At 37.9% G+C, this 17,674-nt stretch overlaps 2 protein-coding genes across 4 annotated transcripts in view; one reads left to right on the forward strand and one right to left on the reverse strand.

Annotated features, from left to right (window-relative positions):
• The window catches only part of SOS1 (SOS Ras/Rac guanine nucleotide exchange factor 1), a 149,647-nt gene that overhangs the window by 127,900 nt on the left and 4,073 nt on the right, over nt 1–17,674 (forward strand). For 2 of the 3 annotated variants that reach the window (XM_042982117.1, XM_042982115.1), the window contains exons 18-22: nt 7,113–7,285; nt 7,498–7,614; nt 9,120–9,384; nt 15,118–15,162; nt 16,855–16,973. In XM_042982117.1, the coding sequence (XP_042838051.1) occupies nt 7,113–7,285; nt 7,498–7,614; nt 9,120–9,384; nt 15,118–15,162; nt 16,855–16,973 (719 nt within the window). The remainder of the gene's footprint in view (nt 1–7,112; nt 7,286–7,497; nt 7,615–9,119; nt 9,385–15,117; nt 15,163–16,854; nt 16,974–17,674) is intronic. The other variant, XM_042982116.1, reaches the window with a different exon arrangement.
• Nucleotides 1–17,674, reverse strand: part of ARHGEF33 (Rho guanine nucleotide exchange factor 33) — a 91,782-nt gene that overhangs the window by 13,404 nt on the left and 60,704 nt on the right. The gene's annotated exons all lie outside the window — the stretch shown is intronic.

Consider the following 17,674-nt stretch of genomic DNA (forward strand, 5'->3'; position numbering starts at 1 on the left):
ATTTATACCTTTTATCTATATTTGAGAATACTTCCTTGAGCTAGATAACCAATCTATCTAGATACTTTATATCTAGCTGGGAATTTCTTGAGCTAGATATTTTACCAATCTGCTTTTTTATTTTTATTCTTTGATATACCATATTTTAAAATTCTGTAATCTGCCCATCTTCCCCATTATGATTGCTCTTGTTTCTGGCCTTAGAAAGCTCTTCCAGTCTAACAATTTAGTATTTCAATCATATTTTCTTCTAGCTTAATAATGTGACTTCTAAAAATCATATTTAAGTCTATTTAATCAAAGTCTCTTTTAGATATCATATGAAATCTTCAAATTTATTTCTCCACTAAATTGTTTGTTGACCTAAGTATACTGAATAATTTTCTTTACCCCATTAACATATGGTACCTCCTTTAATAAATATTTTTTCCCATTAACTTATTCTATTAGTTTCCCAGTTTTAATGACTGGCACTTTACAATCTGTGATTCTCAACCAGGGGTAATTTTTGCCCGCCCCCCCCCCCCCAAGGGAACCCTTAGCAATGTCCAGAGACATTCATTATTATTCTAATTGGGAGGTGCTAGAGGCTTCTATGGGATAGAGGGCAGGAATGTTGCTAACATCCTACAGTGCACTGGACAGCCCCCTGACGACAAAAGAATTATCCAGTCCAAAAGGTCAATAATGCCAAGGCGGAGAAACCTTGCTTTATAGTGTTTTCATATATGATAAAGTTGGTTCGTCAATGCTGCTTCAGTATTTTCTTTACCAGTTTTGTCTCTTTATTTTTCCAAATGCACTTTATAATGGGAGAGGGTGTAATTCCCCAAAATACAGTTGGAACAGCCTATCAATTAATTAGGAAAGAACACTGATGATAGATACTTTTGGTTGTGAATGATCTTCATTTTTTAATAGTCAATTACTCTTAATTCTAAAAAAATTTTTTTAATGTTTACTTATCTTTGAGAGAGGGAGAGACAGTGCGAGCAGGTTAGGGGCTGAGAGAGAGGAAGAGACAGAATCCGGAGCAGGCTCCAGGCTCTGAGCTGTCAGCACAGAGCCCGATGTGGGGCTCAAACTCACGAACCAGGAGATCGTGACCTGAGCTGAAGTCGGATGCTTAGCTGACTGATTCTAAGAAGTTCTGATTTCCTTGGATTTTCTAAATATTTGATTATGTCTCTTCCTTTTGTCTTATTTCTGTGCTATGCATTACAGCATTGGTCATACCTTCCCACACAAAGATTTAACAATAATGACAAAAATAAGTATCTCTGTTTTCATCTCCGTTGCAGCGGGAATAAGGGTGATTCTGCTCTTTGCTCGATTAGATGCTTTTTGTTATGTTAAAGTTTCTTTTCATAGTTATCTTCTGTATCTTCTGTGTTTTTGTTAGCAGTATACATTTACTTTTATAAATAGTTGCCATCTTAGTGAGAGAAAGATGATTTTTTTTGTTTAGCAAATTAAAATTACAGATTTACTAATACCAAACTTTCCTATTTGCTGATATTAAAACTTATTTATTCATGATCTTTTAAATGCACAAATGAATTCTATTCATTATCATTTTATTTAGGGTTTTTGTATCCATCTACATAAATGAGATTGATCTGTGATTTTTTTCTCTTTGTGCTATATTTATCAGCTTTTGTTATTATAGTTGTATTTGCCTTGTAACATGAGTTAAGTAGCTTTCCATCTTACTCTATTCTGGAATATCATGAAATGATCTAGCCTTTAAACTTTGAAATATTCCAGTAGAAAAGCCCATCTGGGCCTGGAATCTTTTGTAGGATGTAATTCTTTAGTGACGTTTTCATTTGTTCCTTAGTTTTTTTTTCTATTTCTATTTTCTGATACACAATTGTCTAATTTCATTATTTTTAAAATACTAGTATTCAGTTATAGTCTCAAAAGCATTATTTTTAAAAATTGTTCCTATTTGCAATGTTTTTCCCGTTTGTGTTTACTTGTTTTACTTTGCTTACTTCAAAAAGATAAAATCTTAAACTTAATTACTCTCTGATTTTGTTGTTTTTTTTTTTAATTTTTTTAATGTTTGTGTATTTTTGAGAGAGACAGAGCGTGAGTGGTGGGGGGCAGAGAGAGAGGGAGACACAGAATCTGAAGCAGGCTCCAGGCTCTGAGCTGTCAGCACAGAGCCCAACATGGGGTTTGAACTCACGAACCACGAGATCATGACCTGAGCCAAAGTTGGACACTTGACCGACCGAGCCACCCGGTGCCCCATCTGATTTTGTTTTTTATATCATGTATTACCTTTTATCATTACTAATTTATTGTCTTCCTGAGAACTTTTTGCCCCCTACATTCTTGATAAAACTATTTTATTTTCTCTTTATGGTAAAACATTTTCTTTTTAATTATAAAAGTACAGATTCAGTCAGATTTAATTTTAAAAGTGGAATGTATCCTACATAAGATCTTATAAGTTAGAAATGATATACCAATCTGGGCACTACAGAAGATGCACAGACCTTCCACAGCTCATAGAGGAGAGAGTGTAAAGACAATTCTGATAAGGAGTAAAGAAACAATTCAAAAATAATTTACAAAAAGAGAATCAGGAGCCAGATGCATTTAAAGTCTATGTATTTTAAGCATGGTGAGTATGGTGCCAGTTCATACAAGGGACCTGGGTAGGCCTGACGTTCATTTCATTCAGTCAGTCAACAAGTATTTCTTGAGTACCTGTGAAGTATCAGGGACTATGTCAGGTGCTTAGAAAAAGTGAAAAATACATAGTCCTTCAGTGTGTTCACTGAACTTACAGTCACACTACTTGTGATATCCTACTGCTTCTGGTACAAAGAGGTAAAAAGAAATTCCAGGGCCCGTTCGCCCGACTCACTGTTTGGCCCCTGCGACCCCATCACCCTGATCGGTGAGCATTTGTTCCCACAGACTGAACTCTTTAAAGTACTCTCCCTCCCAAATGTATGACGTACCATAACTGATCTTCATAACATGCTGTTACAAGAAGAAAAGAAGTTTCAGACCTGTATTTAGAGTATGATTCTGTGTTTTAAGCTTGGCCATGTGATCTGGTGAGTGGACACAAACATGCAGGCAGTTTGGTAGGAACGGACAGCGCGCCTGCCAGCTTTTTACCCTTTTCTGCCTGTTTTCCTGCCTGTTGAGCCTCTTCTCTTCTAAGGGAGGGCCTCTCAGCTGTCCCTGGTCTGTTCTGCTCTAGGAAGGTTTTTGCTGTTCCCAGGTTTTCAGTTCATGGGATTAGCCACACAGCCTATAATGGTTCTGACCCGAGAATAGAGCCAGATGTTTTTTTATTGCGCCTTCTTAATTCTCTCTCTTCTGTATGGTGGTTTGGAGAAACTCCTTCCAGATTCTTATCCTTAATGCTGGACACAGGTTTTTTGGATTTTTTTTTTTCCCTCTCTACGGGAGGACCAGCGGTAGTATCTGATGCTTTTACTTCCTCTGTCATCTTACCAGAATTCTCATTCGGGTCTTTTGCTGGTACCACACCATTTACAGAATAAAAGTCAGGCAACTTCTTCCAAGGCTACCCCAGACTATGGGTCCACATCCCAATTTTTCTCCATATAATAAAATGTTCTACTCGTAGGTAAAGTGGACATATACAGGCAAACTAACATTTCCTCTAAGGTAAAAGGATGTAGATTCTTCCTTCAACCAAGCCTCACCTCTCTTCTCAAACATCCAAGCCTGTAGCATTGGCTTTGCTCTTTCCCTTCACCCAGCTCTAGTTTTGCATCCTCCTTCCGTTTCTTGTCAATCTGCTTCATCTCCACTCTTATTTCCCGCCATTTTAGAACTGACTGTATGTCTCTTGCATCCTGACCTATTCTTCAAATGCTTTCTCTTCTATTCTGAAATAGTGTACTTCTTTTTATTCATTCAGAAGCATTGCTGAATGTCTCTGTGTTCCAGGCCCAGGGCTAGGTGTGATGAATCAAGAGACAAAACAGAGTCTTCCCTCAATAAGCTCTCTTGAAAGAGCAGAAGAATAAATTACAGTACCATATGCAGTAAATGTAATGCTGCATCGTAGAAATGTGTGGGTTGGAGATGAACAAAGTGCTATGGGAACCTAGAACCCTGAGGAGCCACTTTTCCCTGGAAAGGCTGGGCAAGGCGTTAGCAAAAACATGAAACCTCATCCCTCTTCGTTATTTATGTCATAATGCTTTGCTTTTGCTCTCCCAGACAGCTAGCTGTCACCAGAGCAGGGTATGTAAAATGATCTATTGAAAAAAATTAAGCTTTAACAGTATATAATATTCAGGTCTTTGTATATACTTATACTAAATTTTTTATTCAAAAATTTATATATATATATATATATATATATATATACACACACACATATATATACATATATATATATATATATAGAGAGAGAGAGAGAGAGAGAGAGAAGGGGGGAGGGAGAGAGAGAGAGGATCCATGCTTAAACATTTGTTACTGATGGAAGTGTATGATCAACAAAATTTGGACACCCTCTCTTTGGTCACTTATTCTTCTTTTAACTAGCCATTAATATGTCATAAGATAATTTCCACATTTTATCCTGAGCTCTTTTAAAATGCTACTTATAAGCATTTTCACAACTTCATTCAAGTATACTTTCAACACACACAACATCCCATAACTTAGTGCCCTCCATCTTCCCAGTGGCAGTCATTACACCACCACCCATTCAGTCCCTCAGGCACAAAGCTGAGAATCTTCTTTCTCAGCCCCCACCCTCTGCCCAAAACAGTTAATCAGTTGTTGTGGAGTCTACCCCTTAAATACGTGTGCATTCCCCTCTATCCCTGTGGACCCTAAGATAGCCCCCATCATCTCAACAGGGCTACGTTCATCCTGCTAACTGATCATCCTCCTTCCCGTCTTAACTCCTTCTAACCCATTTAGCTTCATAGTCCAGCCAGAGTAATCCTTCTAGAATGCAAAGATGCTAATAATGTCCTAACTATTGAATACAAATTAAGCTCTTTAAAAAAGCCTCTTTATGATCCAATCCAGGTACTGCTACCCACAAACTCTTCATAGTTGGGCCATCAATGTGTGACCAGTAATGAAAAGTTGATTCCAGCTGCCCTTAAATATGTGTACTGTACGGGCACGTCTGTCAGACTGAACATTGAGCTAAGTGCATCACGCAACTTAGCGTAGTGGAGAATATAACTGGCTGCAAGTAAAAGAGCCAAGTGACAGGCAGATGTGGAAAATAAAAAGCCTGAGCATTTTAGAACACATCGTAAATTTGACTCATGAATGTACAATCAAGAGTAGCCTAGGTGCTAGGAAATAGCCAACTAAGACACTTAAAAACTGGATACTTTTTAGAACCAAACAGGCATGGATGTCTATCATATTTCATTATTGCTGACCTATTCACTGAGCTTGAGTCATTTATCTTTACAAGAATGAGGGCAAATATTCAAGTAGTTGAAAGTAGGCCTCTACCACAAAAGCCTTTGGACCCACTTGACTAGGATTAGAACCTAAGCGTCTGTTACTTTGTTCGTTCCTCATCCTGTGCACAACCTGCAGTGACGGAGGACCAGAACCACTGATGCCTTGCCCGCGTCTGTCCTTGCAGCCTGCACCCTTCCTGAGTCCATACACCAAAGCCCTGTGGTCTGGCCGTACTAACCAACGTACTGTCTCTGAGTATGCCTTCTGAGCTTCGTCGCAAACCAGCGCCTTCTAACACATAGATGCTTTGCCTAGAATCCCCTTCCAGCTTACTCTGCTCATTTGACTTCGCTCATTATTAGAGACTTTTTAGGCATCACTTCATCTGTGATGCTTTTTCTATTCACACCAGCCCAAGGCAGAGTTAGGCACACATCCTCGGCGGCCTCACAGCATCTTACGCATTACTCTAATGCAGTACTGACCAAATTGTACTGTAGCCCACGTTCAAAGCTTTGAACTCCTTGAGATCAGGGACTGTGTGTCTTGTTCATCTCTGTGTCTGCGGTACTAAGACAGTGCTGGGCATACAGCGGAGACTCAGTCCTTGTGTACTGAGTGAATGAACTCAGGTACTCATACATTCCCTTTTCTTTAGTGGAAAGTACTTCAGGGGAAGACGCAGAAGCCTAAGAGACCAGGCCAAGAATAGCAACAATAGCATCAACAATCACAACCATAGCTGATTAAGCATTTACTTTAGTCAGACCTTATTCTAAGCCTGTACATACATTTACTCACTTATTTCTCACAACAACCCTGCTATCCTCATTTTACAGATGAGAAAACCAAGGCATAGAGAAGTTAAGCAACTTGCACAAGACCACGCAAGTAGAGTGCAGCAGAGTTGGCTCCAGAACCTTTATGCTAGAACAGAAAGGAACTCAGGTGCTCCTGGAACCACAGGGCTGTGTACAGAATGAGAGCGCCTGTTACCTGGTTCCTTCTCCTCCTCACCCAGCGCACAGCCTGCAGTGATGTGGAAACTGGAGCTCATTTTCGACATTGCCACTAAATCTAAAAGTGCTGAAGATCAGAATAGAAATAAATTCTATGCAGTGCTGTGTTTGCTAGGCTTGCAGAGCCTTCCACACTCCCATGAGCAAGCCTATCCGAGCGGTACTGCCTCCGAATTACAAATCCTTAGCAACCTTTGAATAAGCAGAAAGTATGATCCTCTGAATTTAACATTTTCCTCTTTGGCCAGAAATACGTGTTATTAAGTGATGGGTTATTCTTAAAATTCCTTTAACAGAACGGTGACTTATGTCAAATACCACGTGGTTTTGGAGGTACGGAAAATTGGGGAGTCCTGATATAACTCTTAAATTTCGTTAAACTTGGTCCCCCTTTTTCTTGGGTATTTATAAAACTTAAGTGTCACAGAATAATTTGATACTTACAAAAATGTTTCTCTCGATATTTAGGTAGCTGGTTGTTTCTCATAGAATGGAAATCTGTGCCTTAAATCTTTGGTTATGGTGATTGAGATGGTACATTGTACATACATTACTGTACACGTACATATTGATTGTACCTATGCCTACAGTTACTGACAAAAAAACTAGCTGGTTCCTTTTTCATCCTTGAAATAATTTCATTATATCTTCTAGGAATTTATCTAACTAATATCTTGAAAACAGAAGAAGGCAACCCTGAGGTCCTAAAAAGGCATGGAAAAGAGCTTATAAACTTTAGCAAAAGGAGGAAAGTAGCAGAAATAACAGGAGAGATCCAGCAGTACCAAAATCAGCCTTATTGTTTACGAGTAGAATCAGATATCAAAGTAAGTTGAATTATTTGAGGATACATCTTTCTAATTAAGTTTATAAACCGGCTGATGAAAGACAGGTTTATTTCAGAGAAGAGATAAAGGAAAATAAAACTAAAAATAACTCAAAGTTTCTTTTGTTAAATGTTTTCTGCAGTTATTTTTGTGAATGTCAGACTGCATTTAAAATATTTAATATTAATAACTGTTTATTTCTTTGCATTTAGAGGTTCTTTGAAAATTTGAATCCAATGGGAAATAGCATGGAAAAAGAATTTACAGATTATCTTTTCAACAAATCCTTAGAAATAGAACCGCGAAACCCTAAGCCTCTCCCAAGATTTGTAAGCATACATATATTCATATTTCTTTCATATTTGTATATCTTTTGCAGTTATCGATATCTGGTGATGTCATTAACACCATATATGTTGCACAGATTAGTTTTCCATAAGGGCATTCGGGGATGAAGTGCACAGGTGATGGATAAAAGTAACAAATAAATGCTTAATAAATATGCTCAGGAATATTCCATTTGGCTGCATATAAGTGAGCAGTAATATTAATCTGAATAAATCCTGGTACACGAAGAAATTGGGCAAATAAATGAGTTTTGTTTTTTGTTTAAAAAATATTTTTAATGTTTATTTATTTTTGAGAGAGAGGGGGAGGGAGGGAGCACAAGTGGGAGAGGGGCAGAGAGACAGGGAGACACAGAATCCGAAGCAGGCTCCAGACTCTGAGGTGTCAGCACAGAGCCCAATGTGGGGCTTGAACCCGTGACCCATGAGATCGTGACCTGAGCCGAAGCTGGCCACTTAACCGACTGAGCCACCCACGTACCCCAATCATTTTTTTTTTTTTAAACAAAAATGTTATCCAAGATTTCCTTTAAGGGCAGAAATTTGATTAATTTATACCAATCCTTTTATAATAAACATGTATTTATGACTTTTCTAAAGTAATGACTTAGGAAAACTTTTAACTATGAATCATTAGCCATAATAATAACAGGTTTGGTTAAAGATACTTTTGTGGGGGAAATAAAGTTTCCATTGTTTTCTTTACTTGCCAGTGCCTGGCCAACTTTATGTTTAGTATCATCACCTCACTGATCTGAACATAATCTCTCTTGTTCATAAGAAAGTAAAAAAATCAATAAGTAAATATAAATGGCTTCCTACGTAACCAAGATAAACTTCAAAGTATCTGTGAACTAAAGCCTATGCAATTACCTCACAAGAAAATTTCTCAAGGCCTAAACCAGTTTCTCAAAAGATGGACTAAAAACAGAAAATTAGAAATAGCTATAGAGTCTTGCTCCAAAGAGGCTCACTAATAGCACCCTGTAAGAAAATTTCAGAAACCTAAACATATACACACACAGATGAAAACTCCAGCAATTTAATGCATTTGTAAATAGCTCAAATGATTCCAGCATCACAGTATTACAGCATAGTAAGGTATCATAATTCATAATAATGATCCTGGCTTCTCCAGCAAGGTTAAATTCGTTCAACAGGGTCTATTTAAAAAGCTAGAGAAATCTACAATATATCTTAGAAAGAGTTCCATTCAAAAATACTAAGATAACAAATACTCTGGCATTTTTAGGACTAAGACTCAGCTATTTAAAGAAATTCATTGCCTAATATTTTAGATAGCCAAGGCTTTATGGAAATGGGATGTTAATATTTTAACTTGGACACTTTAGTTTTAATCATTATACAACTTCTTTACTAATGGTTTATGGTTTTCCTAGATATTGAGTTTTACGGGGCATATATAGAAAAACCTTCCTTTCTGTTATGGTGTTTTAAATACTGTGTTTCTTTTGTTGTGTTTACAGCCAAAAAAATACAGCTATCCCCTAAAATCTCCTGGTGTTCGTCCATCAAACCCAAGACCAGGTACCATGAGACATCCCACACCTCTGCAGCAGGAGCCAAGGAAAATTAGTTACAGTAGGATCCCCGAAAGTGAGACAGAAAGTACAGCATCTGCACCAAACTCTCCAAGAACACCGTTAACACCTCCTCCTGCTTCGGGTGCTTCTAGTACCACAGATGTTTGCAGCGTATTTGACTCTGATCATTCGAGCCCTTTTCACTCAAGTAGGTGCTAAAATTTTAAGTGCTTAAAAGTAGTTGTTAGTATTCTGTGTGCTAGCAGTAATAAAGAATCTATATAACTTTTTTATTTTTTGTAAATTTGTACACAAATACCATTCCAAAAGATATTATTATAAAAATATAAAGCAAATTCTGAACTCCAGCAACTTATAATTTTTTTAAAAACCTGTTGGAATTGCTCTCTTTAAATTTATTATGCTTTACTGAAAGGACTGGTGATGAAAATTAGTAATTTAAGCTTGAAAATTGGTATTCGAGTATTTGCTTTCAGTTGGTGAATTTAAAATGGCATCCCTCATATCCAGAGAAAACAAAGATAACTCCTGAAATCTGCAAGGATTGTCAGTCCGACGCTTTAAATGCTGCCTCCAAAATTATTATCTCCGCATACTACTCAGTACATCATTCCGGTTCCACCAAACTCTGTAGTTTCAGATTTTGCAGCAAGAATCAAATTCAAACTCTTCCTTAGTCTGCACCGTCTGGCGGACAGTATGTGGTGCCCGCTAATCCACTGCCTGTGCTTTCCAGCCCAGCCGGACAGATCTCCCAGACTGCACACTGTTGCTCACCCCTTTCTTATTTCTAGACCAGTGTCGTCTAATAGAAATGTAATATGAGCCACGTATGTACTTCAAATGTTCTACAGCCCCATTTTAAAAAGCAAAAAGAATTAGGTGAAATTAATTTGATTAATATATTTTATTTAACTCAGTGTATGCAGAATGTCATTTCAGCATGAACTCAGTATGAAAAGTTACTGAGATATTTTACATTCTCTTTTTTGTTCTAAACCATCCAAATCCCATATGCATTTTACACTTACAGCACACCTCAATTCAGACCAGCCACATTCACATGTTTAATCCACACATGTCTGGTGGCTACCAAACTGTAATGCTCAGCTCTAGCCCTCTGAAGAGACTACGTTTTATACATGGGTCACCCTGCTTCCACTGACTTTCTAATCAATTCCACGTGCAGTTTTAAAGCTCTAAGAACACACAGCCTTTTTCCATTTGTTCAGTATTAAATCCAAACTTGAATCCCATCACCTTTAACCCTCTCACAGCCACTTGCACATGCTTTTCCCATTGGCTGTCAGCTCAATGTACAGACCAAGTTCAACCCCAGTATCTGGCAGCACAGAATCCAGTCCTGAGGGACAGCGTGTCATTATTGTGGGGAGGAGGTCGAGAGGCGGGTGACCTAGGAGTTAGGAATCAGAGGATCTAACTTTTTAACAAAAATCGACTTAAAATTATTCTTTGAAGGTATATTATTTTGAGATTTGGTCCAGAATCTTATTTATTTATTCCTGTGTTATACATACATTTGTAGTTACCCAGAAGTTTGTCTTGTCTGTTGACCACCCTAAAGTGTGTTTGTTTGGAGAATTACTACATCTTGGCTTTATTTTGCTCCTGGGGGTTATGGAGTCACATTATATACATATATTTCTGATAAGTTCAAATAAATACCAGGTTAAGAAAAAAAATCCCACCTATTCTCCCCAATCCTCTAAAGCTAAGTAATGAAACCAGCATTTTTTGCAGTATACCCCACCTAAAATCATTTTTTCTTCTGCCCACTTAACTGTTTGCAGGGTTTTTTTTTTCTTGAAGCAGAGAGCTAGTCTGTATTATAAGGATTCCCAAATAAGTAAATTATTGAAGTCCTGTGAAAGCTATCAACTGCAAATTCTATTTCTCCTAGTTTAAAAAGTAGCTACAAATGGAAGAGGTTGGGAAACGGGAGATAAGTTACCTGCTAGTTCCCTACTAGTTCCCTACTAGTGCTGAATCTTTACGATAACTAGCCAAAAGGGGAAGAAGGGGTCGTCTTGGAATGCAGCGGTCTGGAGCTGTGCTCTGCCATGTGTGGCGGTGGAACAGGATTAAATACTGGACAAGTGGAGAAACCACTGTTCCAGGAGTTGGGCTTTGTAGTCTTAGCTTTGGGGGTTTTCTCAATTTCACTTTCTTTGTGATAAAGAAAACACCTACTACTATTCCTTTTGCTCTTGGTAGAAACTGAAAATAACTGACTTCGAAATGAAAAAACCTAGCCAAGTCTAAAACCATCTGTATGTTCAGTTAGTCGCTTACTTAAAACTTACGTGGCCTGCGTGTAGTAAAGATCCTCATCTGCTGTTGACCTCACTTCTGCTTAACAGATCTGCTGGTACCATGGGGGCCACCACCTTGCCCACTGTGTTGCCACCACAGCGTGAACTCCCCCTTCCTCAGGGCCTGGCAGGAAAGAGCTGCCGTGCCTACATTCTTACGTCATCTGAACACCTGCCACTCAACAGAACAGCAGAAAGTTCCGCTGCCTAAGTTTTTCAAAAGGCAGTTTGACCAGAATTTTTGATCAGTTATAATAGTACTGTTTTGCTTCATATAGTTTTGTCTTTCAGAATGATTTACTTTAAAACCGTACTTGAGGCACCTGGGTGGCTCAGTCGGTTGAGCGTCTGACTTCGGCTCAGGTCATGATCTTGTGGTCTGTGAGTTCAAGCCCCGCGTCGGGCTCTGTGCTGACAGCTCAGAGCCTGGAGCCTGCTTCGGATTCTGTGTGTGTGTGTGTGTGTGTGTGTGTGTGTGTGTGTGTGTGTGTGTGTGTCTGCCCCTGCCCCGCTCATGCTCTGTCTCCCTCCCTCTCTCTCAAAAATAAACATTTAAAAAAAATTAAAAAAACAAAACAAAACCATACTTAATTTTTCAGCCAGTATCTGTTGCATACCTCACTCCTTGCCCAGCACTCCTACATCACATTTTCTCTGGTAAAGTTTATAAATCTTACTGAGAGAGGAAAAATAATCATGGTTCAAAGAAAATCACAGTTTAGTGCTTTAACCATTGTTAAATGCTGCAATTCTCTCTTCGTACTGTGTTTATTTTTCACTCTCAGTAAGACTGCAAGCTTAACTAGAGAAGATACGTAAGGGCTTAGCAAAGCAAAGTGCTAAATGAGTGAAGACATAATGCTGTAGGAGTTTACACAAACGATGACCACAGAATGGGCAAGAATGGTCACATCAAGCTTTGTGGTGAGGAACCTGGCCATCCTCTTAGTGCACCCACATACACCCTCACATTCAGAGCCCTGCCCCACACCCTGCCCTGGCCAGCTCCACCTTTGAGGTGATGATGACAGTGGCCCTGACCAGGGGAGAGACCACCCAGCTCGCTTGCTTTGTCTCTGCTGCTCTAACAAGGTGGAGAGGATGAGATGCTCTAGGGACCTCCCTGTTGTAAAGACGGCCTGGTCAGAGAAGGGAGCCAGAGGCCCCACCTGGTCTGTGTGCTGCAGATGAGCTTAGCTGTGTCCCTCCGCAGGGGAAGCTTTGACAAGAAAAGATGGTAGTCCAAGCTTGAAGCTGGAATGCAAGGCTTTTCTTCCTAGAAGATTCTTGTAGGTGCTTAGTTTCTGATCTCAAATGAATTTGCATAACAGGCTTTTGTGAGTTTAAGAAGTTATTCATGATTGATTTTTGTCTATAGGGAAATTTTTGTCTATAGGGAAATGCTTATTTCTATTTTAAGAAAGACTCATTTATAAATTGAAAGCATCTTGAACAGTGGTTTCAATCCTGACTGTGCAGTATGATCCCGTGGGGAGCTTAAAAAAAAATACCTATATGCCCAGCCCCTGTTTGAATTAGACTGGTATTAGCACTAGGAATCAGTAATTTTTAAAAGCTTTCCAGGGGGTTCTTTTTTTTTATTTTTTAATTTTTTTAATGTTTATTTTTGAGAGAGAGAGAGAGAAAGAGTGTGACTGGAAGAGGGGCAGAGAGGAGACACAGAATCTAAAGTAGGCTCCAGGCCCTGAGCTGTCAGCACAGAGTCGAGTGCAGGGCTTGAACCCACAAACTGTGAGATCATGACCTGAGCCGAAGTCGGACACTTAACCGACTAAGCCACCCAGGCACTCCAAAAGCTTGAGACTGAGAACCACTGAGCTGTCATTTGGGATTTGTACTTAACAAGTTAATACTTTTTTAATTAAGTGGGTTTTCACTCCTAACTCATTATAAGTAAATTTGTTCACTGACAAGGATTTCTAGTATATATTTCTTGATTAGAGCATGTATAATTCAAAGAGGGTTGTTTTTTGTTTTTTGTTTTTTGTTTTGGCATTTTCCAGGCAGTGAGACCAAGAAATCCATTTATAATGACAAATCAGAAAAGTGCCCTTGATTTACCAAACATACAAATCTAAGCCTGCGACATACATATATATAAATATGACCAAAACCAAGTCTGTGTATGCACAAGTGTTTATGTATAGGTATAATAATTCTTTTTACAAGTCTGCAGTTTATAACTATCATAAGCTTTGTGTTTTTATTTTATTCCCGTATTATACTAAGTGTACTACCATATTCTTGAGGCTTATCTCCAGGAGGCATATTTATTTCCTTTCCAAGAAAAGTAGAAAAAACATAAGTAGGTAAATACTCCCTTAACCCCTGTTATGCCTAATAAGCAGTGGAGTGAATCATTGACAGAGCAACTGCTTCATTTAATATCAAAGTATAAAAATTAATCTTCTGAGAGATAACTTATCAGAATTAGCTGGATTGCTACCTTTGGTAACTGTGGCCTCCAAATAAGTATCAGTACATAAGGAAGGGAGATTAATGGGATAGATTGTTAGAAACTGGGGTATATGGAAAATAAACCCATAGCTATAGAAGTAGCAATCACATTAATAATCTTGCCAACTGAACCTGGAACATAAAATTATTCTTGTTCTCACCAAAGAAGCTAAAAAAACAGTGGTCCAAATTGAGTGCTTGTCTATTGTGGAAAGAGAGACAGGGGGAGAGACAAACCTGAGTTTTAAAAAATCAGCTGAGTCTAGTGTTACAGGAATTATTTTAGTCTCGTGGATATTATCTCTTCCGTATGTTGGTAATATGAGACAGTGTAACATAGACAACTATGTTGATTTAGAACCACTACAGATAACTTAACCTTTTGTCTGTTTTTCGCCTTTATTGCTCTTGGGGCTTTGACTTTTATGGTTTTCAGTTTTTTTCTTAGATGAACTAATAATCTGTTGAAGCATTGTAAAATTGTCAGTGAGTTTCCTGTACAAAATGTGTCTAAGTGCCAAATATTAATTGATTTTTTTAAAGAAGTGTTCAAGAATATAGAAGGGAAAAGGCTATATCACTTTCAAGCTTGTTTTGTAATATCCAAAGCTGTAGTTATTTTGTCATGCTCTAAGAATAATTTCGTAAGTATATAATATTAGTAAGAAATTCCCTTTTATTTTTCAATTTACTAACATAAATTCATTGTTTACTACTTATTTCACACAGTTGAGTTTTCAAAATAATCTCTAGTAAGTGACATATTTTTATATGTCCAGCTGAATTCTTTGCTTGAATTGAGTTTGTACATATTTTAAAAGTATTCCACTAATAGAGAAAACTTTAGTTTCCTCATGAATGCTTTTCATTGAATTATTATGGCATCAGGTAGTGAATCTAAAAGGAATCTTCAACATTCCCAGTATGATATTAACTCAATTCTTTATTTTTCTCAAAACTGAGACGTAATGAGCTTTTACGAAAAAGACTGTTGTACCCTTCTTTACTTGAATGACAAAAATAACATTTCTATCGTGGATGAATTTCTGCAGATGAGTTGAATTTATCAACGAAAGAAAAAAATCTGCTTCTCTTGTTTCCTTTCACAGGCAGCGATACCGTCTTTGTCCAAGTTTCACTGCCCCATGGCCCAAGTTAGTATATTTAGTTTAAGACTCCTAATTCTTGCTTTGGCTTCAAAAATTAAACCAAGTGCCCCCCTCCCTGCTAAAACTCTTCTTGGGCCTGGCAGCACTGGTACCCCGCTTGCAACATCTTAGAAGTGAGGCCTTCCCTTGTGCTACCTTTTGATCATAGATGATTTGCTTAAACGTATATACTCTTCATGCTTTTTGTAAAACCCTTTTCTCTTTTAAAAAAACATTATTATATGGGTGACTTCCACATTTAACCATTTCTCTTTCCCAACTGTAGAGTTCTTAGTAGTATTTTAATGCTCAACTTAAAAAAAAAAAAAAAGCAAGAGCATGCATGCGCATATGGGAATGCTGGCGGCTACGGGCAGCGTCTGAGTCACAAGATACACTTAGCCTGACGACCTTGGCACAGACTGCAGGCAAATGACCGTAATTTGGCTTTAGAAGAACTATCTTATAGTTGTAACTACTTAAATCATGCGGCCTAAATATTCATCACTGTTAAGCGAAATAAAGTGCCATTACAGATATTTGCTTTTATTTTTAAAGTCAACTAACAATTCACCAAATTAGTCCATAAATTTTAAGCTAATAGGTTAATGGTTTTTGCTGTCCTTCATACAAATGGTTTCAAAATGTATCCAATGGAAGACATTAGTTATAAACTAATTAACTTATTACATAGTCTTTTAAGAAAAAAGGTAGGTGATTAAAATGTTTCTCATTTGAATAACATCAGTACACAAAGTACTCTTTAAGTTCTATATTGTTATAACATTTAGTTGACAAAAGCTTAAAGGAAAATGAGAACCTGCCAAGTATAATTCTGGATGATCATTTAAGTATTTTTTCATATCTTTTTTATACTGTGCATAAACTAACAACTTACATGAATGTTGTCTTTCATAATGTAATTATTTTATGCCTAGATTATGCCCTTGTCATCATAAATGTCTATAGGATGAGTTCTGATTAGAAGCTTTACTCACCTGTCTTGTGCCAGTTCATCAACTTTTTAAATCCGGTTCACTAGATTTAGTGTAATTTCTGTTTTTATCAGGGCTGCCTCACTCATCTTAAATAGCTCCATCACAATTAAAATGTTTGGATTAGAGTATGATGAACCCGATTTTCTGCCAAGGAGAGCCAGCCTATATGTAAGCAAAGTGAGGAGAGACCCCTCCCCCAGACACAAGATTCTTCCTGGCATCCTTTGAGACAGTCGCTGGGGAGAGCAGTTAAGATCAGAAACTAATCCCAAGGACTGACTACCACCTAATGGCAGGGAGATTCTATACTAATACAGTCAGGGAAAGAAAATGAGCCCATCACAAAGGCTTAACAAAATTACCATTCCAAAGGTTTCTCCCAGAAATCTGAGAATCATACCCAAATAAAAACTTCCAATAATTAACAGTGGGAATGTTATTTTGTTCCAAAAGCAAAATAACAGAATATCTTAGGCAGCTTTTTTTTCCCCTGAAAATTCTGCTAAGAAATTTCTGCATGCTTTTATAGCAGTTTGCTTTGATAAAGGAAATACTACCGTGTATTGGTTTATTGAACTGCTTTTGATAATTCTGTACATTTCTTTTAATAAATATAAGCAGTTTCCAGCTAAGCCTTTTCAGGATTAATAGATGAGATAAAATTCCTGTGAACTGTTAAAAAAAATTTCACATCCTACAGGATCTGCTTCAGTATCATCTATAAGTTTAACCAAGGGCACTGACGAAGTGCCTGTCCCCCCTCCTGTTCCTCCACGAAGACGGCCAGAATCTGCCCCCGCGGAATCTTCGCCATCTAAGGTACGTAGAGAGTCCTGTCATCTGGAGCCCAGAGTCATTACAGTTACATTAGAATCACTTGCCTGTGTCTAGTTTAGTTCCTACCAGATTAGGTCAACACTTCAGGGTATCTGGGCTTAACTGAGTTTAGACGAGGACTAAATACGGATTTACCCTGCGGTAATATTTATTTCCTATCTTCTGAAAGTAGTTTTTTGGTATGTTTTCAAAACCTTGTGAGTCTAAATCATGGGTACTGTCCAGGAGAAAACAAGTTTAATCCCAAAAGAGTAGAATGTAGTCTCACGCAGACCACACAGAGAAAGAAAAGCAAAGAGGTGTGAAGCTTTCTATATGAAAGCACGTTTTAAGTGAAACTTAAACATGACCCGTCTGCGCCCTCGATAATAAATCTGATATGCTTTTAAACGGGATTTTCATAACAGTTCTGGGTTGGAAGAGACCTTAAAGACTTGCAATAGCTATTTTTTTCCACTTGTTTAAATTTCTTTCTTTGCCAACTGTTGACTTGATTCGGTGGTTCTCAGAGGATCCGGAGAGCAGGGCACCTGGACAAGTCAGGACACTCTGCAGAGTGTCATAAAATGTGAACGTAGTAGTTTAAAATTGTAAGATTGACTTAGGTTAAGTCATAAATTGTCTTAGATTGATAGGTGCACAGTAGCAAACAACAAAATTTTGAGAAAAATTAAAACTTGGAA

Source organism: Panthera tigris, chromosome A3, assembly GCF_018350195.1.
Source record: "Panthera tigris isolate Pti1 chromosome A3, P.tigris_Pti1_mat1.1, whole genome shotgun sequence".
Classification (NCBI taxonomy): domain Eukaryota; kingdom Metazoa; phylum Chordata; class Mammalia; order Carnivora; family Felidae; genus Panthera; species Panthera tigris.